The following is a 25,036-nucleotide window of genomic DNA, read 5'->3' on the forward strand; positions in this document are numbered from 1 at the left end:
TGCAGTATCATGCATTAGCCCAGATAACAACGAGCTGGAGTTTTAGGTTCTATTTTCCACTGCCTTGCTTTTCTCTACATTCACTAGAGAATCAGTCGTCTTTTCCTTGCATGGGACCCATGGGGTAAGAAAACGCCGGCCTGCCTCCTTCCTCTGTCTCCCTCCCAAATTTTGGCCAACTGGGTGATAATCTCTGAAGGCAAGCTGATGTTTTCTTTCTACCTGAAGGACTTCTCTCCATTGGGTTTATGTGCCAATACCTGGCACTTGGAATCAGGGAGTGAGCTGCAGAGTCCTGATCACAGTCCGGTGTTATAAGTTCATTTGCTAGCTTGCCCTTGCTTGCTAAAGGCCAGCAAACCCCCATCTTGGAACACTTGTGGGATGTTCACGACCATTACGTCCGATTAGGTCAGATAACCAGGCCCAGACTGACCGCATTTCTGTGAAGATCTGCTACCTATAATTCGCTCTCTGGTACCAACTTTTTAATCAGTTGAGGTTTGGGGGTACAAGTAACTTCATGGACTCTGGCTAACTCAGCAGAACATCCATTTCTTGGAAGTATATTCACTAGCTCACAGAATTCATGGGAAAGCTGGAGAACCGAGATAAGAAAACAGGCCAGGATCTTACTGCTGAGGCAGTAAGATCCCCAGCCCAGGTCATCATCCCACAGCCTCAGGTTCATGGCGTGGGGCCATTGATTTGGCAAAGGTATCGTCTCCTGTCTGATTAGAAAGGAGAATCAGAAACAGTTTTTCATTCTCACACGACAGATCAGAGTACTCATTTACAGTTTTGTTTAGGAGTCACTTTAACTCACCTGCCCCTTGTCATAATATGGTTCAAAGATACCTGGATCACTTGGACATCCCATAGACCATCAGACTGATTGATTACATCGACAACATCGTGATGATCAGACAGAATGAGCAAGAGGTGGCCAGCACACCTGCTAAAGAGTGATAAATTACCAACTTGTAGCAACGGAAATAAATCTCAAAAGTATGGTAACGAGCAAAGGAAGCCATAGATGAAAAAGCACACACTGTGTGTTTCCACTGACATAAAACTTGAACACAGACAGAACCCATCTGTAGTGACAGAGAGAGGAGCAGGGTTGCCTGATGCTGGGGCGGCAGGGGAGACACCAGCAGAAGGCACCTCCGGGGGTGATGGAGTGGTCTCTGTCTTAGCTGTGGTTCCACACTCTCCCCACGCCCCCCTGCCTGCCTAGCTCCCAGTCATCTTCCAGCCTGGAGGGCTGCCTACCTCTGCATAACTTCAGTTTATATTCGGGTTCCCTGTATTTCAGTTTTCTTAGGTAATGATTTTATCCTGACAAATTACAGGCATTTCTGAGCCACCTCACGTCCCCTTTAATTGCTTGTTAGATTTTTAAACTCGGACGGTTTCTAGTAAATGTATCAGTTGTGTCACCATCACCATCACCACAATGCAGTGGTAGAACATGCTCCTCACCCCAAAAGTACAGAACGACGTCATGGGAAATAGAGGTGGGCAAGGAAGCAGACCCCTGGTGGCTCCTCAATTCCCCTGGACCCTGGATCTGGACCCTTACACCTCCTCCCCGTCTGTAACCCCTCCTGGGCCTGTCCATCGCTGTGCACTGGGTAATCTCCAAGTTTCTAGGGGGTGGAGCAAGGCTGCAGGCACAGCCTTCAGCTTCCTGCACGATCTGCTCGAAATAGTTTCACTTTTCTTTCCTCTGAAGCCAGGCCTTCGCTGCTGCTGCCTGTGCCCAGCACAGACTTCCTGCCTCACCCACGGTTTCTCCCCGCCTGCCTGCCTTTCTCCCAGGCCTTCGGGAGCGACCCCTGGCTGGCCTCCGCACCTAGGAAGGGGAAGGAGCAGGTGGGAAACTCAGCAGCCAGGTAGGTTTTCGGCTTGGCTGTTTTATTCATGTTTGGCGATGGGACTTTTATTCATCATTTCCTGGCAGCAGTGGCAGGGTGGAACCCAACTGTTTAAACTGTGAGGCCCACTCCTTTGTAACACTGTGTTTTCTAAAGCTGAAGAAGGAATGTGGGATTTAATAGGAGACTGCTAAACAGAGGGACAGACCTAGGGCGGAAGTGCACTCACAGCTCAGCTCTTTTTTCCCTGAATTCTTGCCTGTTGGTGTGTATGGGACAAGGTTGGCTCTCCACCCTCCTCATCCCTGCTCCGCGATCCTGCCCTCCCCAAACAGCAACCCATTCATTATCCACTGTGCAGGTGACAAGGGATAGCTGGGAAGCTGGTGGAAAAGGGAAAATAAGGAGAGTACACTTAATCTCCTCGGGACTGTATTGTAAACTGTTTATATATTTTTTTTTCTTTAAGCATATCCATAATTATTTCCCTGAAATCAATTCCTAGAAGTGGAATTTGGGACTTAAGGGAAGACGTATTTGAAGACATTTAACCGTGATTACTAAGTTAGCCTCCAGAAGGTTCAGAATGTTTGCATGTGCACCAGGAGGGTCTGTGACTATTGCTATTCTTTTCTATCCTGGTTGATTGGATAGGCAGACATGTTACTCAGTTGTTGTCATTTGCAGTTTCAACTACTAGTGAGTTGCCATGTTTTTTTTATTTTATTTATTGCACATTTGACCTAAAGGGCCTGTTTACATCTTTTGCTTTTTTTCTACATGAATGTTTGACTTTTGCCTGATCGTTTTTAAGACTCCTTTATGTCATAAAAATATGAACACTGGTATATGAGACGTGGTATCAGGTGTTAGTCAGAAACTGGGCTTTGATCCGATGAGCTCTCCTTTGTCACTGAATACCTTGGGCAGGTTACTTAACCTCTCTGTGCTCCATGTCTGGGAATCATAATATAACTGTTAGACAAGGTGTGAGGAACATGTATCCATCAGGGAGATCACTTTGTGAGTTTTATAAATGTCTAACCACTGGGCTGTAACCACAAACTAATATAGTACTGAATGTCAACCGTAACAGAAAAAATATTTTTAAATTGTGTAAAACAATAAGGAATCGGGCAGGTGTTCTGTTCCGAATGTTGTATAATTAGTCGCCCTAAATGTAACCCCAAGGCCTCTTCCTCTTCTCAGCGTGTATTCATTCTGCCTTTATCTGGCTCTGAGCTCTTTGCAGTAACTTCCCCTCGTGCACGTCATGGACGGTAGATTTCTCTCCCACCTGTTCTCCGTTTTTCGGTATTTCTTCAGAGTTATAGACCCCCTGTGGCATTTTTTCTTGTTTTCCAGTACTGTTCTGGATTTTTCTTTTTTATAATATATGGGGTTTTTTTTTCTGCCAAACTTAAAAGATTTGAGACTGAGGAGAGAGAGAGACAGGGGTGTTCGGTCTGCCACTGGGATTCAACCCCCGGAAACAGTCACTAATTAGAGCTCCATTTTCTCCTTCACACAAAATAAAGTTGGAAAAATGGGATCTGTGTTTGATTTTTTTTTAATATCTCTAGGTGAATGAATATTTTGTTAATGCCTCCCTTTTCTGGACAGTTTGTCAAGAATGTCATCCGTAAATTTTCTGCCTACTAAACTTAATATTTTCTCATGACCCATAAATAGTGAATTTTATAAAGTGGCAAAGGCATAGGAAAAGGCATATGTCTGTTCTGAGATATGAAATCGATACATTAATTGGTTAATCAAGTCTTTTATATTCTTTGTGTTTTTATATATGTTTAGCCTATTTGTTTTGAAGATTGTGGGTGATTTATTTACTGGCTGATATTTTTATTTTTTATTTATTTTTTAAAGATTTCATTTATTTATTTTTAGAGAGGGAAGGGAGGGAGATAGAGAGAAAGAGAGAAACATCAATGTGTGGTTGCTGGAGGTCATGGCCTGCAACCCAGGCATGTGCCCTGTCTGGGAATCAAACCTGTGACACTTTGGTTCACAGCCCACGCTCAATCCACTGAGCTATGCCAGCCAGGTTTCTGACTGATATTTTTAGAGATAGAGGGAGAGAGAAATACCAATTAGTTGTTTCACTTGTTTATGCATTCCTTGGTTGGTTCTTGTATGTGCCCTGACTGGGGATTAAACCTGCAACCTTGGTGTATCAGGACAGTGCTCTAATAACTGACCTACCAAGCCAGGGCCTTTGGTGGTTATTAAAGTGTCTAAGCAATTATCAAGTTGCCATCTTTCTGCCTGTTTGTGAACAATCTTTTTTACAGTGGCCTTGCTTGTGTGTGCCTTAAGCTGCAGTTCAGGAAATCTTAACTCAGCTCAGTGTTGCCACAGACCACAGAACTTACAACTGTGAGCCAGAAACCAGAAAGTCAGGATTTATTCACCTGCACCACGTCCCGGCCGCACAACTTAGGGCGAGTTATTAAACCTCTCCACAACTCAGTGTCCTCAATGATAAAAAGGAATGAAAAACATAGTAGCCATCTTACCGGGGTTTTGCAAAGATCAAATAAGTCACTGCATGTGAAACCCTTAGAACAAAATCTGGCACACCAGGAGCACTCAATAAATATTAGCTGTTTTTAATACCTGCCTGATGTTTAACCAGCAGCCCCTTTGGGTTTGGGGTCACGTCTGTTACTTTTAGCCGCCATTGTTGCTGGGTGTTGTCATTGCTTCCAATACCCATGAGCCTTTGAGGCAGATGTTGCTTTGCAGACTGCTCAGGGAGGCAGGCCTTTGGGACGGGACTGCCCCCTGAATACACAACGTCTTTGCTTCTTTCTTTTTTTCTCGGTCCCCTTCCATAGGATGGTCACCATGACTAGAGAATTAAAAAATGCTCTCCGTGAGCACTTCATCCATCATAAGCTGGAGATCTCCTACGCCATATTCAAGCCATTTCCCTTCTTCGAAGGCCTCCGAGACAAGTCCTTCATCACTGACAAAATGTACATGGTAAGTCATGCGGACCGCCTTCTGTGGCAGCCCACTCTTCACCAGCAGTGCCTGATTACTGAGGTCTCCAACCACAAACCCCCAAGGCTTCTAGAGTTTAGAAGGCCTCAAACCAGGTAACTTAAAAAAAAAAAAAAAGGTATTCTCTCACAGTTCTGGAGGCCAGAAATCCAAAAGTAAGGTGTTACAGGGTTGATGTCTTCTAGAGATTCTGGGAGAATCTGTTCCCTGACGTTCTTCGGGTGGTACCAGCAGCCTTTGATACTCTTGACTTACAGAAACATCTGTCTGATCCCTGCTTCTGTCCCTACATCACTGTATTTGTGTGTCTTCTCCCTTTCTCTCTCTTCTAAGGACACTTGTCATTGTGATTTAGGGCCCTCCCTAATCCAAAATGATCTCATTTCAAGATACTTAACTTATACCAGCAACAACTTTTTTTCCAGAGATCACATTCACAGGTTTCAAGTGGACGTATCTTTGGAGGGGAAGGGACACCATTTAACCCACTAGTAGCACCATTCTAATTCCTAAGAGCATGTCATCCATAGTCCATTCTGATGTGGATGGAGAAAGGCAGGCAATAGGAGATATGACACTCTTTTTCTTTGACACTCATGTCTTTTATATTCTTTGTGTTTTTATATATGTTTAACGAGAATGACACTCTTTTCACATAATTTGGGTTTTTGAAGCATTTCCTGAGAGCCTAGGAAGTACTGGCGGTGGCAGAACCATCTCCTTACTGTCTTGGCCTGGTTGGCCCCAAGCCCTCTCCAGGTCACAGCCTGGATGTCACCCCCCAGAGAGGCCTCCTTGACCCACTCACCTAATTAAGGTCCCCCTCATTATTCTCTCTCATAGAAATCTTTTCATTCCCTTAATAAAACTTCTACCGACAATAATTGGGTACTTATTTAATTTGTGTTTATTCCTTAATGCCTGCCTCCCTTGCCTGGCAGCGCCCCCTCCTCAATAAGAGTAGCACCATGTTGATCTTCTCCACTGCTTGGTACCCAAGGACTAGCCTAGGAGGTGCTCCGTAAGCGTTTTGCAATTGATTCTCTCCTGCCATGCTTCTCGTTTCAGCCATCCTCTCATCAAGAAGAGTCCCCTGGGTGGGTTCCTTATGGCTGGAACCGCTTCAACAGAAATGCCCCTGGTGACCGACCACTACATTACACTTCAGGTCAATTGCTGAAGTGTCGTGCCCAGAGCCTTAGAGAACCCATTACACCATCACTGCCTTTGACTCCACTTTCCTTTCTTAAAATTTCCCTCTTCCTTCAAATGTACCTAAAATAAGGTCCACAAAACAGACTTATTTTAAAGAAGGCTAAGTTACTTATTCCCGTGACGAGCTATCAAAACATATGGGAAGTTTCCAAAGTAAACATGGGGAACTGTGATTTCTCTACTTAGACAACTTGACTATACATTTGGCCTTAAATTCCTTCTTAAAAGAGCAAAATAGCGTTTTTACAACTTAGAAAACCACAAATGCCTGATCAACCTCCATTTCACTTTATGATCAATTACAATAGAATGTGATTCCACTCGTCCAGGAATCTATGGAAGCCTGCAGAAATATGGTCCCTGTGTCCAAAGTGGTGCACAACATCCTCACCAAACTGGAGGACTCGTTTCACCCGGCGCTTCTGGAGATGTTGTTCAGCCAGATCAACCTGCGGGAATACCCCAACCTGAACGCAGTCCTCAGAAGCTTCAAAACTGGTACGAGGCTCCTCAGATCCCTCTGGGGCTATAGACACGTGAGGGGAGTGGTTGGGCTGAGAGTTCTAGCTACTCCCCAGCCCCCTGGAAGATGCGCTTGCATTGCCCGCTTTCTCCTGGGGAAGGTATGGGCCACGCTCTGTCACAGTCCAGGCAGGCAAGGCTAGCTCTGGCCCTGGCCCTCTCAGACGACTTTCTGGAGGACACAAATCTTTCTGTCTTACCTAGTCTATGAATTTGGGGGAAATCGTACAGTTTAGCCTACTGGGCAGTCTCTAGGGAATGCATAATGTGACAGAAATGCAAAGTTACAGAGACCCTTTCTGACAGAAGGACCAGGAGAGCCAGAGAGGAAGAGTAATGGATACAAGTATCTTTTTGTTGGGTTTTTTTGTTTTTGAGTGCTTAGTATATGCCAGGAATTATCCCGGACAATTTATATGATTACCTAATATAGTATTTAAAACAATCCTAATCTTCCCCACATGACCCATAAGGAAATTAAAGCTCAGAATGACTTTCCTAAGTTATTTGTCTATTAAGAGCAGAGTCAGAAGTCCTACTTGGATCTCCTAATACCAGGGCCTGAGATTGTAATCACTGCTCTAAAGAGGGTAGCTGGAAGGCAGAGCGTGATGAGGAAGGAAGCGAAATTGCAGACAGGCAGGGTGGGAGAAGGAAGTGGAGCAGGAAGCACACTTAGACGGAGAAAGAACTGAATAAATAAAGGAGTAGAAGAAAGAGCGATGGTAGAGCTGGCAGGGGGAGAAGTAAGAGGAGCAGATGGTAAAACCATTTTAGATCTGAGGGAGAGACACATGGTTCCCTTCTCCGAGGATGGCAGGGGGAAGGCCAGCAGATACCACTGTCGACAGCTCTTCGGCTACTCCCTGACACCTGACCACCAAGAGGCTCCTCCCCAAAGGGAGGAGGGGTTCCTTGGGCTAACGGGGCAGGAAAAGACAACAGTCACCCCCGAGGTGGGCCCCGCAGCACGTGGGCTCGCGCTCCGGCAGCATGGGGCAGTGCCGGGAGAAACGGGCTCTCAGAGGCCACGCTAAACAAGTCTGGCAGCCGGGCGGCCCGCGCGCTGATGCGCTGCCCCCCACTCCGGCCTGGCTGAGCTCAAACATCCTTCTCGATCTACAGCTCCGTGATTTCTTTTCTGGGACCCTCTCCAAAACCTCACCTTACTCTCCTTTTTCTATTCGCTGGCTGGGACAACTCTACTTCTGAAATAAATGGTGGAGAAGAATCATAGGAGAACCCCACCCTTGGCCGTGCAGGCGGACAGCATAGGACAAGCCAAGAGCCTGGGGTGTTAGGGGAGGGAAGGAAGTGTGGTGTGGCCGGGTCATAGGGTGCAAGGTGAGCAGAAACCAGAGGCACTATGGGCAGAAATTTGTATCTTATCGTATTTGCTACAGGGAAGTGTGATGTGTTTATTTATTAAAACAAGGACATCTACTTCCATTAAAACATTACTCATAATCACCTATATTCTGAAACCAAAATTAAGGAAAAGGAAAAAATAATTAAATCCCTGGGCACAAAGTGAAACTCAACATTATGTGTGAAACTACTTCGGTATTAGAGCAAAGGCTAGATATAGTTTTATAGCACTGAATGTCCAAAATCAAATTTACAAATTGACAATGATAATGATGAATCAATTCTATGCACCTAGAAGAGAATAAGTAACTCCATGCCCCCAACCTGTTGCCAATTATGTGTTAAAAAAACAATCCTTTCCCCCATGTCCTGGCTGGGTTGTTTGGAGTGTCATGCTGTACATCAAAATGTTGCCAGTTCAATTCCCAGTCAGGGCACATACACAAGTTACGGTCGAATACCTGGTCGGGGTACATACAGGAAACAGCCCATCGATATTTCTCTCTCTCTCTCCCCTCCCCTCTCTCTAATCAGTAAACATCCTTGGGTGAGGAAGGAAAGGAGAAGGAGAGGGAGGGAGGGAAGGAGGGAAAAATCCTTTCCCCAAATATTTCTGAGTTTCTATGGTGCTGATATGTGCCCTTTTCACCCCCAGTTTTCATTCCCTGTGGAAGATCGTCCACACCAAGCTCTTTTGAAGCCCCAGCCAACCCAGCGATGAGAAGCGCCCACCAGACCCTGCTGCCACTGCCTGCACCACTGAGGCGCCCAATCCCTGTGCCCAAAGTGGGCGAGCCCAGAGCAGCCCCTCAGCCCCAGGCTCAAGTTCTGGGCAAGCAGCCCAGCCCTGCTGCCCCTGCCGGCCCTGCCGGCCCTGCCGGCCCTGCCAAAGATCTTCCCAGAGTCATCCAGAAAGAAAGGATCACTCCAGGTGGGAAACAGACCCTGTCCTACACCTGTGCACCGCCAGCCTAGGGTGCCTGTGGCCGCCTCTAGAGCCCCAGGGTCCCATCTTTGTGCTGATCTGCCCCTTCCATGCACCCACCTCTCATACACAGTGCTTTCCGGGAAGGGTTACAGACACTGTGAGGGGCCTGGGTGGGGAGTGCCCAAAGCCCCTGCTTCCACCCCTGGAACAGCCCAATCCTCTGCCCTTGGAGCTTGATGCTCCATCTGCCCTGGGCATTTTTACCCTTCACTTGCCCTCCCCACACCCTGTGCCTGCAACCTGCAATGACTTTCGCTCCCTCTCTTCCATGGCCAACCCAGCATCCCACATAAACGATGAAGAAAACTCACAACGGATGGCCGGCACACCCCCTGCCGCTGCGCAAGGTAATGTCCTTGGGGCTGAGTTAGCTTGGGTCAAAGTGGCTGCGAAGGGACAACACACACCCGCGGGCCAGGAGGCTTGTGGCAGGAGCCCTGAGAGAAAGAACGGGACATGACAAAAAGACAGAGGAGAAGCAAGGCACCAACTCGGCACAGGACCGCTTTTCAGGGACGCTGCCGCAGCCAGGCTGATGCTGTGATGTCCAACAGTCCCGTCCAGCCAACACTCAAAACACACTGTTCTGACTGACCGGTACCCTAGGCAACACACCCATCCACCACCCTCACCCGAATGCTCACCCTCTGATGGATTATAGGCCTTTCGGTTTCAACCGTATGAATTTTCATGTGCCTTGAATTCTCAGAGTAGTGGTATTGAAATTGTGAGAAAAGATGATAACAGTGTAAATGTGTGCTGGGGCTCATTTAGTTTCTAAGACTGTGTCACTTACTGAGCATGGTATGTTTTGGGGTGCTGCCAGAGATGGCATCATGAATTCTGGGAATCAGGGGTCCTCTGGTCCAAATGAGGTCTCCTCCACACCTCTAATACATACATCCAAATAAGGTTAACATAAATGCAAAGCAAAAACAATGTAAGATTCCACCTTCTAGATCTTCCAAAGAACAGAATAGAGACCATCATTAAATTAGTAAGTAGCCAACTAACTGGAAGGAAGGAGGGTGCACGCTCCCACTCTGTCTCACCCTCACCAGGCTGTGGCGTGTGGTCCGGCCCCGTCATTTTTACCAGCTAAAACAGATCATTCTCGCCCTCTTTCTGTGGTCCCTGCTTGCTGGTCCTGGCACCTGAAATCCCTTTTTTTCTTCTGCTCAGTGTCCAATGACAACCTGACCCCACGAACAAAAAAGAAGGATGAAGCTGAAGAGATTCCTCATGTTGCCCCAGCCCACACGCCAGGTAATTTTGATTTAAATAACTTAAGTGCACCTTAGTTTTTGTGTCTGCAGGAAGGAGAAGCCATATGAATCTTCTAGAGACAGGGCTCTCCTCTCTGCTCCTGACCACCAGCACATGCAGCAGCTCCTGGGCGCTCAGCCAGCCCACGGGGCTTGGACAGACAGGAGCTCTGAGCTCCTGGAAGGAGCCAGAGTCCCTGGGGAGGGCAAGGTGCACTGGGAGGGGGCACCAATGACAAAGAATGGGATCCCCACTAATACTTCTTGGACCTGGACTCCAACACCACCAAGGGGTCTTCAGACACCAGAAGGACTAGTGGTGGGGACACAGAGGGAAAGCACGAAGGGCTGCGCCAGGGCAGGGCTGTTTGGCACTCAGCCACTCTCTGAGGCCACTTCAATCAGGTAAATCTCAAAACTGCTCCATCAAAATGCAAAGCAAACAAAATCACTGTGTGGCCCTAAAGCTCAATTGCCGCCCCGGACACAAATGGTCCTCCTTCCAGTCCCCACCCTGACTGTGGAGAACTTTCACTTTCAACCCTCAAAATTTCTGTATGTTTGGATTTTTCAAAATGGATATTATTAATTTTTTTTGAAATGCAGCAAATCGTTTAAAGGCTCCAGTGACTGCTCACCACCTGCCCTGGCTACCTGTTCCTAAAGAGGCCAGAATTTGAGATGGATGTGGTGGCCTTGTGAAAACAGAAAGCACACAGCTTTCCCTGAGACCAGCCTTTATCTGTTGTGGCTTCGTGCCCTTCTGCCTTTCTTAGTGCAGCAGAAACTAAGAACTGGGCATTTATTTACTGTTAACAAGTGCTAGCTACTGCCAGCTGGCTCCTGCTGTCTTTGACTGAAATATAGAAGGCGCTCAGCCTCCTTCACTGCTGCACAAGGTGAAATAATCACAGATAGAGCTGGTGAAACATATCCATTCATAGTCATCTAAGCAATGACATGTACTTTTCATATGGCAGACATGCACCTTGGCTGTGACCTTCGGAATTCAAGGTCAGCACTTACCCTGCTCTCAGCCTCACTGCCCGAGTGAGGACTCCTGAGATCCCCTGTGTCTGTCTTCCGCTGAGCACGGGGAACCCATCCAAATGGGGCACACCAAGCCTTCCTCTGTGGGCAGTCTTTCCCTGGTTCTGTGATAGTCACGCAGGTCACAATAACCACAGGTGGATCGAATGAAGGCAGATCTAGGGAACCCTGTTGACTGGCAGGTCCCTAGCCCTGGGCCACACATGTCCCCTGCCCTCTTGTTCTAGTATTGAGTGCCCTCAGCGCTTTCTCTTGAGCCCTCTTACCTCTGAAATGAATTCTCTTTCCTTTGTCAGTGATAATAAATGATTCTCCTAAACCAAAAGACCCGAAAAAGGCCCAGGAGGCCTCCGGCACACCTCCTGTCAAGAAAGGTAAGGACTGCCTCTCTCTTGGAGATATCAGGAGGGGGAGCTGGGTCCTGTGTTCTGTTCTTCTGGTCATATCTTGTCACATGCACTCACTATGGGATTGTAGTGGTGATGCTCCGTATAATTTGTTTTTCAATTCCCTTCATCACCTCTTTCTTTAAGGCTTTTATGGAATTGTAGGAAAAGCAGAAGGCATTTAGGGCCATTGGAATTGCCTGTTCTGCAATCACCAAGCTCTCCTATAGCCTCAGCTTCACGGAGGGTTAGTCGCATGTCCTTCTTTAACTATAAGTGGTTTCCCAAGAGCGCTCTGCTGTCGCTTAAGGCATAGCTGCCCATTCTCTGCTATCTCTCACCTCGGGGAGAAAAGCAGGTCGGATGCTCACACTTTGCTCCACACTGTCCCCAGCCAGGCCCCTTCTCCCCCACCCCCTTGTCTGCGGCTTCAACATTCAAGTGCAATATTCACTACTTCGTCAGCATCATTCCTTGACTTCCCCTCCACGGCCCAGCAGAGCTCAAGGCTGACTTGGAGTATTTCTATGTCAAGCCCTGCCACCATCCTGGACACCTCCCAGGTGCATGTGAATCACAGGCCCATCCAGTACACTGATCTCTCCAATCTTCCATCTGCTAATTCCCCATGGCTTTTTCTTCCTGCAATGCGTGGCCTCCTGCACCCAAAGACAATCCACAACCCAGTTTCATCACTCAACCTGGATCAACTTCCCAATAATTAAAGAATTCCTTTTTGACTAATCCTTGAAGTGTGCTCTTTCGACAACAATCGTTCAACCTCTAATCTCCCTCCCTCAGAAGTCTTTAAAATGAACTCAGAAATACCCTCCCCGACTTCTCCCTGCAGTGTGTTCCCGCTGCAGCATCCACCTCACTTTGATGACCAGTCCACTGGCCTTTCCCTTTTCCAGTCCATCATCTGCCTTTCTTCACGCCCCTTCATGCCAGCTTAGCATCCAGGATCCATCATTTCAGTAACATATTGCTGATACTTAACATGCCTTGACTCTCTGTCATTTCCTAGAAGTCTCTGGAAGGTCTTGGAGGAGACTGATTGCTTTCTGCACCACACATCTAAAAGCAGGCACTGCTGGGGAGAGGCACACAGCAGGGCAGATGGCCCCTGCCAGGCCGTCATGGTTTCAGCTCAATGATCCCTCCACCCCATGTGACAGTGCCACTTCTTGTGATGACCTTTTCAAACCTTGAGCTCTTCTCTTTTCAAACCTCTGACCCCCCCCACCCATCAATGCCTCCTTTTATTCTCAAGAGATTAATTTTCCTCCTCCTTGATAGAAAAGCATCAGATGGGAATCCTCTCACTTAGAGCTCCCAAGGTCCCCTCCTCCCTGCATCCCTCCTTCTCTCCACCTTCCACCTCACCTGACAGCATCCATGATCCCCTCTCTCCTGAGAATTCAGCATCAGCCTCTCACAAGGGTCTGCATCCAGCCAGTGGCCAAAGCCTACAAAGGAACTTCCTCTTGACCCCCATCCCATTTCACCTGCCTCCATAGCCCTCCCCTCCATTTCACAACAAAGCTCCCAGTAAGTGCGTTACCCAGACTCGGCATTTCCTTTTCTTCATGCCTCTGCCTCCTTGGCCACTGTGGGATTTCCTCTCCCCCATTACTCCATGAAGCAGCATCACCTAAGGCCACCCATGATCTCCTAGCCACTGTGATTTGAACGTCCAACAGAAAAGCTGACAGTTGTTGACCTGGAAGCTTGGCAGATCTATGTGTGTAGTTATAAAAGATGGTCTATATTTTTTTCAGCAAAGAAAAGAAAAAGAATTATCTGGTCAGCTACAAAAAGGAGACACCCGAGGAAAAGCCTTCCGAAAGGTAAGATGACGGTAGACAAGGAGGCTGGAGACAGCTCATGCGTGTAGGTCGAAGTTATGGAAGGTGAGTTGTATTGTAAATGCAGTGGGGAGCCATGGAAGAGATCTGATCAGTGGATGATGCTCTCCAACTTTAAACTTGACAAGACTGATTTTGGTGCTGTGTAAAGGATGAATTGGGGACAGAAAAGGATGGAAACAGGGCAACCATGTGTCGGGCAGATGCCGTGGGAGCTGGTAGTAGCCTGGATTCAGATCGAGCCGTGGAGATGGAGAGAAGAGGGCCCGTTCCAAACCAGTCTGGTGGTCAGGTTAGCAGGACTGGATCAACTGAAAACTGAGGATAAAAAAGACAGTGGCCTCAAGGCCTGCTCTTCAATTTCTGGCTTGAATGGCTGGGTGCCCATTGCTGAGACAGCATGCTATGTGTCTGAGGGGGAATTTGATAATTCTACCTTTGACCTGTCTAGTTCGAGATTTGTGCTAGCCACCCACCCATTCAGTAGTGCCCAGTGCTTGCTTTGTCAGCAGCTGCGAAGGGGTGAGCACCGAGAGAGAAAACGTCAGTAGATCGAGAGGAAAAGACGTGACTACACTGAGGGATTGAGACAGACTCAGATAAGAGGACCTTGGGCTTGGCCACAAGGCATCGCTGGAGAACTCCAGGGCGGTGTTAGTGGCAAAGGAAGCAGAAGCCAGCTGGGGCTGGTGTTAGCCCATTCTGTCTGGGTAACTCTCACCTGCCGCGGCTCCCCTCTGCTAAGCTACAAAAAAAGCAAGAGATGCCAGGCCCTTCCAGTTTTGTCTTTCTTCTTATTGTATTTAAATGAAAATTTTTACCAGGATGTTTCTTAAGAGTCACATTATTTTACATTTAATTAATCACTTGTATTAAAAATACTAAAAACACCTGAAAAGAGATACAAGATTTAGAGAAATAAAGAACATGGATAATCATACTGAAAATACACATATCACACTCTCGTATGCAAAAACAAAAAAAGGGGGTATTCTGTATTTTCTGTAATGGTTATCATTTCTCTGAAATCCCCCCTTTGTGACAGAGGAAAAAACATGAAACTCACCAGTTAAAGGCAACTTCCTTCGGCTTTTTTTAGGTTGCCCCAGTTCCTTTTGGAAAATGCTTAGTAACTTCCATGATTGAACTCCCTGTGTGTCTGGTTACTGCCTTTCCAACTTGTAGCCACTCCTGCTTCCTCCATTAAAGGGCACCTGGATGTTTGGATATAAAAAAAAAGTCCTTGCGTTCACTTGCCAGGAGGGGGCGTGGCTGAGCCACGTGTGCATTCCCCCTGGCTCCCACGGAGATATCCTTGCTGCACGGGATCAGGGTCATCCCATGGCGATCGGTTTCTAAAGTCCGCAGCCAGTGCAAATTGTGATCTCATCCTTCAACAAGGAAGCAGACTCACCCTGCACGGAGACACCCCTCCCCCCACCTCCCATCATTCCTGGACCACACAGGGGCCCTGGGGAGCCTGGGCAAGTAACTCCAGAAGGCCCCTTCTCTGCTGAAACAAACCACCAGGCCGTTTATACCAAGACGGGATCACTTCTTGTTGGCAGCTGTAGCCCAGACACAGAAAACAGGAACTAAGCTCCACTGCTCCGGAATTCCCCCAAAGTCCTTGGGTTGATTTCAATAGGTTGTGCAAAGCATAATGCCAGCTAGTGAACTTGGAGACAAAAGTAAAGTGCACCCAAAATATATATGCATAATTAAAGAGCAATAGCAGGAGAAAAGTGAGGCGCAGGGGTACAGAGACCTCCAAGTCTGGGGGCTACAGGCATGAGAAGGAAGGTCACTAAGAGGGGGAGGAGGAGGCCCACTGGGGAATCCCAGTGGAAACTACTCACAAATCACTCTTTGGCCCAGGTACTGCCTCACGTGGGCACAGAGTCCAAAAGAAGAGCCAATCGGTGGATCAGACCACTGAAACGAAGGACGACTCAACCAAGACATCAAAGGAGGTGACAAGTGCCAAAAAGGCAAGGACTGAATGGCCCCCAATATATGGACCTGAGGGTAAGGCTGGTGACCAAATCTGCCGTTGGGAGGCTCAGGGTGGGAGGGTCTGGGGCAGCAGGCACAGGGTTAGAGGGACGTGAGGAGTTAGCGTTAGAAGGAGGGAGCGGCGCAGGGGAAGATGCTGAGGCCTGGCTGGAGCAACAGAGAGGAAACGAATACCTGCCGCATCCGAGGAGCTTCTGTTAAAGAAACGCCTGGGACCGAGGGTACAGCTGACCTCAGCTGGGGCCTCGGCCGGCAGCCCTCAGACGTTTGGTCCCAAGACTCCCTCACAATCTTGGAAATCACGGAGGACCCCAAATATGTACCTTATCAGAAATCGAACCTGATCCTTTTAAAGTATTTATGTATCAATTCCTTTAAAAGTAACAAGAGCCCTGGCGGGTGTGGCTCAGTGGATTGAGCACAGGCCTGTGAACCAAAGGGTCACTGGTTGGATTCCCAGTCTGGTCACAGGCCTGGGTTGCGGGCCAGGTCCCCAGTGGGGAGCACATGAGGGGCAACCACACACTGCTATTTCTCTCTCTCTCTCTTCCTCCCTCCTTTCTCCTCTCTCTAAAATAAAGAAATAAAATCTTTTTTTAATGTAACAAAAAAACAATTACTTGTTAACATAAATATCATATTTTTATGGAAAATAAATATATTTTCCAAAGGAAATTAGTGAGAACAATGGTATCATTTCACATATTTGCAAATCTCTTTAATGCCTAGTTTACTCAAAAACAGCTGGATTCTTTCATTGCCCTCTGTGTTCAATCCATTGCAGTATGTTGCTTTGATTGAAATATAGGAAGAAAAAGCAGTCTTACACAGATGTGTAGTTGAAAAGGTCGGTGTATTTTAACAATTTCTAGAGATATCTGTGGCTATTCATCTTTGCCACTGTGCTGAAAATCAACAAGGAATAGTTTCTTTTTTTTTAAGATTTTATTTATTTATTTTTAGAGAGGGAAGGGAGGGAGATAGAGAGAGAGAGAGAGAAACATCAATGAACAGTTGCTGGGGGTCATGGCCTGCAACCTAGGCATGTGCCCTGACTGGGAATTGAACCTGCGACACTTCAGTTCACAGCCTGCGCTCAATCCACTGAGCTATGCCAGCCAGGGAGGAATAGTTTCTTAAAGGTTAGTTACAAAGTAAAATCTGAACCATATCAATGAACTTTTTCATACTCTGTTGCAATAAAATACATAATGCTATCTTGTATTTTGAACGAATCTTTTCATGCATAATTTGTTCATATCAGGAACATTTGAAAAATATTAGTCACTGAATTTTACCATGAGTTACATCTCAAACAACTACACAAGTATTTTTCTTCAGACAGTCCTGGAAATTCAAGGTGCAGCAAATGGTTTTACACGTACTCTACAATTTCTCACAAAGACTATTAAAAGAAGGTATACTTGCCCTGGCTGGTGTAGCTCAGCGGATTGAGCGCGGGCTGTGATCCAAAGCATCGCAGGTTCGATTCCCAGTCAGGGTACATGCCTGTGTTGCAGGCCATGACCCCCAGCAACCGCACATTGATGTTTCCCTCTCTCTTTCTATCTCCCTCCCTTTCCTCTCTAAAAATAGATAAATAAAATCTTTTTAAAAAATGTATACTGAAGAGCAGACATTTAATAAAATTAATTCTTACTGGTTCATCAAGAACATTCTTAATAAAACTGGTTTGTTTGTTTGTTTATGGTGAGTGGTGATGAAGAATGCCATGACTACTCCTAAGGTTTGGGGATACTGCTCTGATTTATCCTAAGGCACTGGCAGTTTTACCTGCCATGGTTCTAGCTGTATCTGTATAAAGATTTACATGGTGATAAAGGCAAATAACACCTTATTATGAAAACAGTTTTGACCTCCAAGATCTCCTGAAAGGGTTTCCTGAACCCCTGCCAAGGGTACCCAACCTCACTTTTAGCCTCTGGTCCTGGGGTTCAGATGACCCCTCTCCCACTGGACGTCCCCATTAGTAGCGGAGCCACGCTGACCATCCTTGCTCTGCTGCCCCTCCGAGTGGGGAGACCCCGGGGTACCGCAGGAGGGCACCGTGGAGGCTCTCGCAAAACCTGCAACCTCCAGCCTTCGGCGCTAGGGTGCGCAACATCCTTCCCGGATCTCCGGGAGGCTCCTCATGAAGCCTTCTGTGGTCCATTTACTGAGATCTCTCAACAGGATGACTTCTTTTTTCCAGAGATCAGTGATGACACTTCAGAAATGGATGAAGCAAAGAGTCTCCAGGACTCGAGCACACCACCGGGCACACCACCACAGATCGTGCAAGGTATGGACGCGGGACTGCGGGTCTCAGGGGGCACCACCAGGAGCCCAGATTCGGAACGGTGTGGCTCTCAGCCAGAGTGTCTCAGCCCCATTTTTGTTATCACTGCCCTAGGGAGCCCAGTTAGAGGGTGTTTTCCTCATTCAGCATACCCCCCATGATATTTTAACATCACAAAGGTATTACATATTGATTTCTGGACCGTGTGTATTTGTGCCTTATACATAAAAAAAGAGCAAAATTTTCCCCCAGGAATCAATTTTTTGGGCAACGTCACCACTGCTGAGAATTCACGCCCCGAGCATGTCCTTGGTTCTTTATTGGAAGTTCCCAAGCCACGGATCAATTTTTTCCTGGGGTCCCAGTCTCCATGTTTCTCACAGGACTTTTCTGGGAAAATCGGGAAGAGGACATCTCATCATAAACACAAACGTAATCGTCTAACTGGGCACAAGTGAGTTCACGCACACTGGTGCAAGATGCGTGTAATTCACTCTCAGCATCGCTGCCTCGGGCTCATTGTCGCCACCGCTGTTGGAGCGGGAAAATGCTGCACAGTCTTCCGTCTGATGGTGATTCAGACATTGTGTCACCCCTTCACAGATCTCCCACAGTGACTCTCAAACAACAAACACCTGATCTTGGCAGAAAGCGTGTGTTAGACTTGACCGCCTTCGAAATGAAGGATGATTTTAACAGCTTCTCCTTCATTGCACTGACGTCTCTTTCAAATTTTCGCGTGGAGAAATTCTGTTTACTTTCACAATCACCCTTGGAGAAGTTCGAGCAGTTTATTCGATGTCACAGAGGAGGACATTGACACGTGTGAAAGATTAATGGGTTTTAGAAGATTTGTGCATCGAGGGGAGCTGGTACAGGGCTAGCATCGTGGAGCCATGGCTGTCCACCAGAAAGGAAGGGACGGAAATGACACGGTCAAGGCATTGCCAACTCAGTATTGTCTGAACTGAGTGTGGTCAGTGAATGTAAAGCTTGCTTCTTTAAAACCTTGTCATTTCCTTCTAGATCCCCTGGATAATGGAAGCAAGCTGTCTTTGGGGAAATCTGGAGAAAAGAGTAAGTATGAAGAACTCGTGTGTTCTCTGTGGGGGTGGATTCCATGCTACTTTGATTGTTACACCCTCGGGCTATGGAAGACACCCAAGCCAGAAAGACATGTGCTTTTTTAAAACTGTGATGTAATTTTTTTCAACATAAAAAATGTTCTACACTTTGGCTAAGCAGCCATTAGGATTTGCTCGCTGTGGGTGCCAACAAACTGCCCCCTACCCTCACTGAGAAAGAATAGTGCTAAACTAAGAGCGCTAATTACCGTCTCCTGTGTGGAGGTAGGTGGTCAGGGGCTGTCTTCAAACCCCACCAAATGCCAGGCTCACCCTTGGCCGTGGCTTCACCACCCTCAGTGTGTGGCATTTCCTTCCTGGAGGCCCAGCCAGTGAAAGAGGCAAGGTCAAAGGCACACCTCCTCCACTGAAGGGCTCTCTCTGCAGTTTGCATTTAGTCATTCTGTTACCGGTTCATTGCCAGGACTAGATACATGGCTGTACTTGGCTGCATAAAAGGTTGTCGTATTCTAGAAGGGCACGTGTCCAGCCCAACCACATCAAGGGCTTGACTAGGAAGAAAGAAAGGAGACCAGAGAAAGAGGAACAACCCGCAGTACCCACCCTGCAAACTACATTGTGTGGCGGGCTCTCCGCTATTTCTCAGTCTCTCTCCCGGTCCCAGGAAGCTGCCTTCCCAGCCTCTTGCAGGAGGCCAGGCAGTGATACTGGTTCTGACCAATGAGTTTGTGGGATGGGTTTTACTTCTGAGTCAAAACACATAAGATCCCCTGCACAGCTCTCCACACTGTCTTCCCCTGACTGTGGACATGTGTGGAAGGGGGAGGTGCCAAAGGCCCCAGTAGCGAGGACCTCGACAGTGTCATGCAGGGGACAGCTGCCCTGGAGATGCCACATCCTGCAGAGCACTCTGTGTGACCGAGAACTACACTGTTACAGCGAGCCACCAAGACTTGGTTTTGTCTGTACTGCAGCATAGCCTGTCCTGTCCTGGGTGATGAAATGTCCCTACTAAATTCTGCAATTTAGTATACATATCTTCATGTCAGTGTTACCTATTTTCCTTTCTTTTAGCTGCACTACACATTACTCTATGATTAACAATTGAAGCAATCAGTTATTGATGGACAGTTAGGCTCCTTCCAATTTTCACATGAAAATAGAAACCATGTTCACATGTGTTTCTATGTTTGCACAGTTGCCTAATAATTTCCTTGGAATTAATTTCTAAATGTGCGATTCCTTGGTTTGACTCTTCGTATCTTAAAGTTCATATGTGTCACCAAATTGCTCTGCAGAAAATGTAATTGCTCACATCCTCTTTAATAAGGCATGAGTGCCCATTAACTAGATCCTCATCAACATGGGTGGGAGGAAGCCTCTTAAATGGCGGGGGTGTCCTGAAAACCGATCAATGAATTTTTCATCAGTAGTAGTCTAAAGATGAGTTTTCATCAAATTGATTATTTGTATTTCCACTTTAAGAATTTTTAATTTATGTGAAGTGGTATCTCATTGCGATTTTTATTTGCATCTCTCTGATGGCTAGCGATACTGAGCATCCTTTCATACGTCTCTGGACCCTCTGTATGTCCTCCCTGGAGAAGTGTCTGTTCAAGTCCTCTGCCCATTTTTTAATTGGGTTGCTTATCTTCTTAGAGTGGAGTCGTGTGAGTTCTTTATATATTTTGGAGATCAAACTCTTGTCTGAGGTATCATTGGCAAATGTGTTTTCCTATACAGTTGGATCTCACCATTGACAGGAACCTAATCAACAAAACGAACAAGTGAGCAAAGTATAGCCAAAGACATTGAAACTGAGAACAGGCTGACAGTGACCAGAGGAGAGAGGGGAGGGGATAATGGGGGAAAAGGGTGAAGGGTTCACAGGAACAATTATAAAGGACACATGGACAACAACAAGGGGGGTGGAAATGGGGGAGGGAGGCAGAGAGGGTTGGGGTGGTGGAGAGGGGTGGGGGGAAAAGGCTAAATTAAATAAATAAATAAATAGTCAAAATAAAAATTTAATTTATGTTCTTGGCTTATTTTTCTTGTATAGTATTCATCTTTTCTGTTATTTATTATGGATATTAACCCTCTATAATTTACTGTATTTCAATTTTCTGTTTTTTGTTTTAATGTTGTGGGATGTTTTTTGAAGTGTGGACATTTTTGATTTTTTAAATGATCAGATCTATCTTTTACCTTTATGATTTCTGGCCTTGAGTTTTAGCTTAGAAATTTTTTTCTATATCTATAGCTTCCAATAATCTCTCTATATATTTCCTTCAAGTCTTAAAAAACCTGGTTATAAATTTGAAAAAATGGCCTAATTTAAACGTTAATAATTTAGTATATCTTTGTTACTTCCTGATTCAACCTTTTTTATTTCCAAGTGAAAAGGAGTACTTCTTTTACACAGATCTCATGGTTTTCTGCTTCCCCAAAGTGATGAGAAGACAAATAAATTGATTTTTAAAGTATTGACATCTCAAGTTTATAGATCAATATTCATAGCCAAAAAAAATTATTTTTTTCCTGTTTCAGAAAAAAAGAAGAAAAAATGTAGCGAGTCAAGTTCAAAACCAAAACAGAGGAAAAGCCTCCCAAAGGGTAAGTAAGGAGAGTGAAGTCACCTCTCCCTTGCTCCTCATCAGGGTCCTCATTTACATAACAAGCAAGGCCTTTTTCCCAGCCACATGGCCACACGGGTATCACTGGCACATGGCCAGTGCTGTCTTGTCCCCTAGGCCACCCCATCAAATGACCCTCCTCACAGAGGGAGAACCCAGACACCCTATAGTTTAGTTACAGAGGGTTCTTTTCTTACCATTGGGAAGGAGTGGGGTAGAGGTGGACAAGAGGCACCAGACAATTTTGAGATTAGGACTGCGTCTAGTGCAAGTTCAGAGCCAGGAAGAATAAACAAAGCAAACCTGCACGTGCAGGCAGGATTCAGACTCCCAGTATCAAAGTGGAGTTAGATTGTAGTCACTGAGGCTTCAAAACCACCTGAAGTGATTCGTACCTACCTATCATGCATCTACCACGAAACTTATGTTATTTTCGTGCAGACAATAAACATTCACGAAACTGCATTTTTCTGGCTCCTCTGTCCTCTCTATTGTTTTCCTCACCCTGGTCTTCTCCCCACATTTTTCCCTCCCCATCTCCGCTCTTCTTTCTCCTTTCCTTTTTCAAGGTATGCTAGTGCGTGAGGAGTCTCTTGAGTTCCCTACCACATGGGGGCCTGGGGTGCTCTGTGAGGGAGTCTCATCTCAGCCCCCAAAACATGCAGCATCTGGTGAACTTCACTGCTTTGAACATAACCCACTTTTTCGGCTTGGTTCCAGCACCCCCCGCCCCGTGCCTCCCTAGGCTGGAGGAAACGTACGGTCTGTCAAATACGGAGTTCCCTGTTACCAGTGAATTCTAGGAAAACTTCTCATGCAGGAAACCTCCAAACTTTTCTTCTTGGTACATGAAGATAAATTTTGGAATTTAGAAATCCCCTTCACTTCCCATAAATCCTGTGTTTCAGTATGTGTAGTATCTCCATAAAGGTCTCAACTGAGTCATGACTTCTCGGTTCTAGCCAGCATCAGCCCTTTCCCTGGGTCTTACTGATTGAATAGTTAGGGAACCCTGGAGCATTGTGATTTAGGAGGATGCACAATATGTCATTCTAATATTTTCAAAAATATTCTGCCCTTGTCTAGTCCTTCAACACAGGCGAATTGAGCTGAGGTGGGCGCCAGGCACATGTCTTAGGTCCTGGGAACTCAGCGGGGGGCAAAGCAGATGCGGAGCCTCCTTTCTCACTGTTACACATGTAATCAACAGACAAAAAAGGAGCTGAAGGGGGACACAGAACAGGAAGGTGTATTGTGGGGAAAAAAGAGAAGTATTTGTAGAGAAACAGTAAGATAAAAGTGAGGTACAGGGACACGGGATTTCGTGACAATGTGGGGGCAGGCAGCGTGAGAAGGAAGGTCATTAAGGGGGAGGAGGAGGCCCACTGGGGAATCCCAGTGGAAACTGCTCACAAACCATTCTTTGACCCAGGTCCTGCCTCACCTGGACACAGAATCCCAGAGAAGCTCGGAGTGGTGGATCAGGCATCCCAGAGGAAGGACGACTCAGCTGGCACCTCAAGGATGATGACAAGGGCCCGAAGGGCAAGGATTGAATGTGCTCAAACATCTGGACCTGAGGGTAAGGCTGGTGGCCAAATCTGCCATTTGGAGGCTCAGGGTGGGAGGGTCTGGTGCAGCAGGCACAGGGTTAGAGGGACGTGAGGAGTTAGTGTTAGAAGGAGGGAGCAGCGTAGACAAGAAGAACATGAAGACAGAGCAAAGATCTGTCAGTCTGAGTGTGGTGTTGTGTCACAAGCGTCTGTTTGCAATACAGTCTTGCCTCTAAGTCAGCTGGGCAACTGCTCGGTTAGCTGCCTGCTGAGCAGCCTGGGACCAAAGAGTAGACAAGAATCACACACAGTAACTGCGCTATTCTCTCAGCTTGTATTGCATGCAGGTTCACTCAAAGTAGAACATCAACATACATTAATATCCTACTTGCACTCTATCAATGTAAGAGGAATATAACACACACACAGCAATGAGTTGGGAGATAATGAACCCGAGTCCCAGAGCCTCAGTCTGCAGGTCTGGGAGTCAGCATGGTGTGCAAGGGTGTTGTCAGTGTCTTTCAAGGAAGGACCTCCAGAGCCAGGTGGGCAGCAGGGCAGGCAAATTACTCGGTCCAGCAGGGCAGAGCCTCTGGTAGCCCATGGCAAGGGAGACCGGCGTGGCAGGAGCTGCACTCTGGTGTGTGGAGCTCGGCTATCTCCGCAGTGGTCTGGAGCCTGCCTCAGTGATACCTTGAGAGTGGTGCACTCCACCCCTCTGGGTTCTTTCGATAAATGTCTTGGCATCTCTGATGCCAAGTGTGGGATTTGCCCAGCAGCCTAGCTGTGGGTGGTCTCGCTCCGCTGACACAGCTCCTCTGACCACGTGTGTAGATATCACAGTGTGCCTCCTTACCGCACAGTTCTGCTCTGACCACGTGCGCAGACCTGTCTCCTTGCCACAAGCGCTTACTCTGACTTAGGGAATTTTCCCCAGAAACCAAAGTGTCATGGCCGACAGACAGCCATTTCAGTTAGCATAAGTGACTCCACTTTGTTTTATATACTTTATGCTATCTTAATTAGACCAATGCCATTTTATTGGTCCTGCTGTCCACATATTAGAAGAAGTAAGTGTGTCCCCAGAGTGCAGCTGACCTCTGCTGGGCACTGTGGACTCACATGATCACTTCCCAGGTCCTACTGTTTACCTTTCTGCTCCTGAGTCTGAGGTCTCCTCTCGGATTCCAGCTGACCCAGTGGGGAGTGTCACCCACCAATCCCCATTCTCGATAGTATTTGTTAATGGTTAATTTCCAGAAGTAAAGTCAATTGGTCGATTAATCTGCATATTTAAAATTGGCACATAGTAATGATCAAATTGTTGCCACTTTAGGCACCCATTAACAAATTGTTGCCACATGAGCACACCCATTTTCCCACACCTTCACCAACACTAGAAATAATGAGACTTTTCTGTTTTTGACAAATTAAAAGCAAAGAATGGCCCTGGCTGGTGTGGCTCAGTGGATTAGGGCCAGCCTGCCAACCAAAGGGTTGCCGGTTTGATTCCCAGTCTGGGTTGCAGGCCAGGTCCCCATAAGACAACCACACATTGATGTTTCCCTCTCTTTCTCCCTCCCTTCCCTCTGTCTATAAACAAACATTTTTTTAAAAAAGCAAAGAGTGATATTCCGCCAACATTTCCCTTTGAATTTCGCTGCACTGTGCATTCGATTAAACATTCTGGGACAGGTTGGGTCACTGCTGGCCAGCATTTCAGAAAGTTAATGCCCCTGCCCTGTGGACTCAGGAACAGCCACGTGGTTTGATGTGAACAAAGAAGTGTGGGCAGATGTGAGGGGGGCACTTTCAAACCAAAGCTTTAAGAGCCCTTGTGTTGGCATTCTCTCTGCCGTGGAACCAACGACGTTCTAGACA

General features: G+C 46.8%; 1 protein-coding gene across 4 annotated transcripts in view; it reads left to right on the forward strand.

Moving 5' to 3' along the window:
• The first annotated feature begins 1,715 nt into the window (after nt 1-1,715).
• SP110 (SP110 nuclear body protein) overlaps nt 1,716-25,036 on the forward strand; it is a 39,651-nt gene continuing 16,330 nt past the window's right edge. For 2 of the 4 annotated variants that reach the window (XM_045854835.1, XM_045854853.1), the window contains exons 1-13: nt 1,716-1,898; nt 4,736-4,883; nt 6,428-6,617; nt 8,665-8,940; nt 9,279-9,344; nt 10,180-10,263; nt 11,609-11,686; nt 13,480-13,548; nt 15,445-15,594; nt 17,795-17,884; nt 18,908-18,958; nt 21,517-21,582; nt 23,035-23,184. In XM_045854835.1, the coding sequence (XP_045710791.1) occupies nt 4,737-4,883; nt 6,428-6,617; nt 8,665-8,940; nt 9,279-9,344; nt 10,180-10,263; nt 11,609-11,686; nt 13,480-13,548; nt 15,445-15,594; nt 17,795-17,884; nt 18,908-18,958; nt 21,517-21,582; nt 23,035-23,184 (1,417 nt within the window). In that variant the 5' untranslated portion in view covers nt 1,716-1,898; nt 4,736. The remainder of the gene's footprint in view (nt 1,899-4,735; nt 4,884-6,427; nt 6,618-8,664; nt 8,941-9,278; nt 9,345-10,179; nt 10,264-11,608; nt 11,687-13,479; nt 13,549-15,444; nt 15,595-17,794; nt 17,885-18,907; nt 18,959-21,516; nt 21,583-23,034; nt 23,185-25,036) is intronic. The other 2 variants (XM_045854843.1, XM_045854862.1) reach the window with 1 other exon arrangement.

Source organism: Phyllostomus hastatus, unplaced genomic scaffold (assembly GCF_019186645.2).
Source record: "Phyllostomus hastatus isolate PE091 unplaced genomic scaffold, TTU_PhHast_1.1 phas_contig_137, whole genome shotgun sequence".
NCBI classification, from domain to species: Eukaryota; Metazoa; Chordata; class Mammalia; order Chiroptera; family Phyllostomidae; genus Phyllostomus; species Phyllostomus hastatus.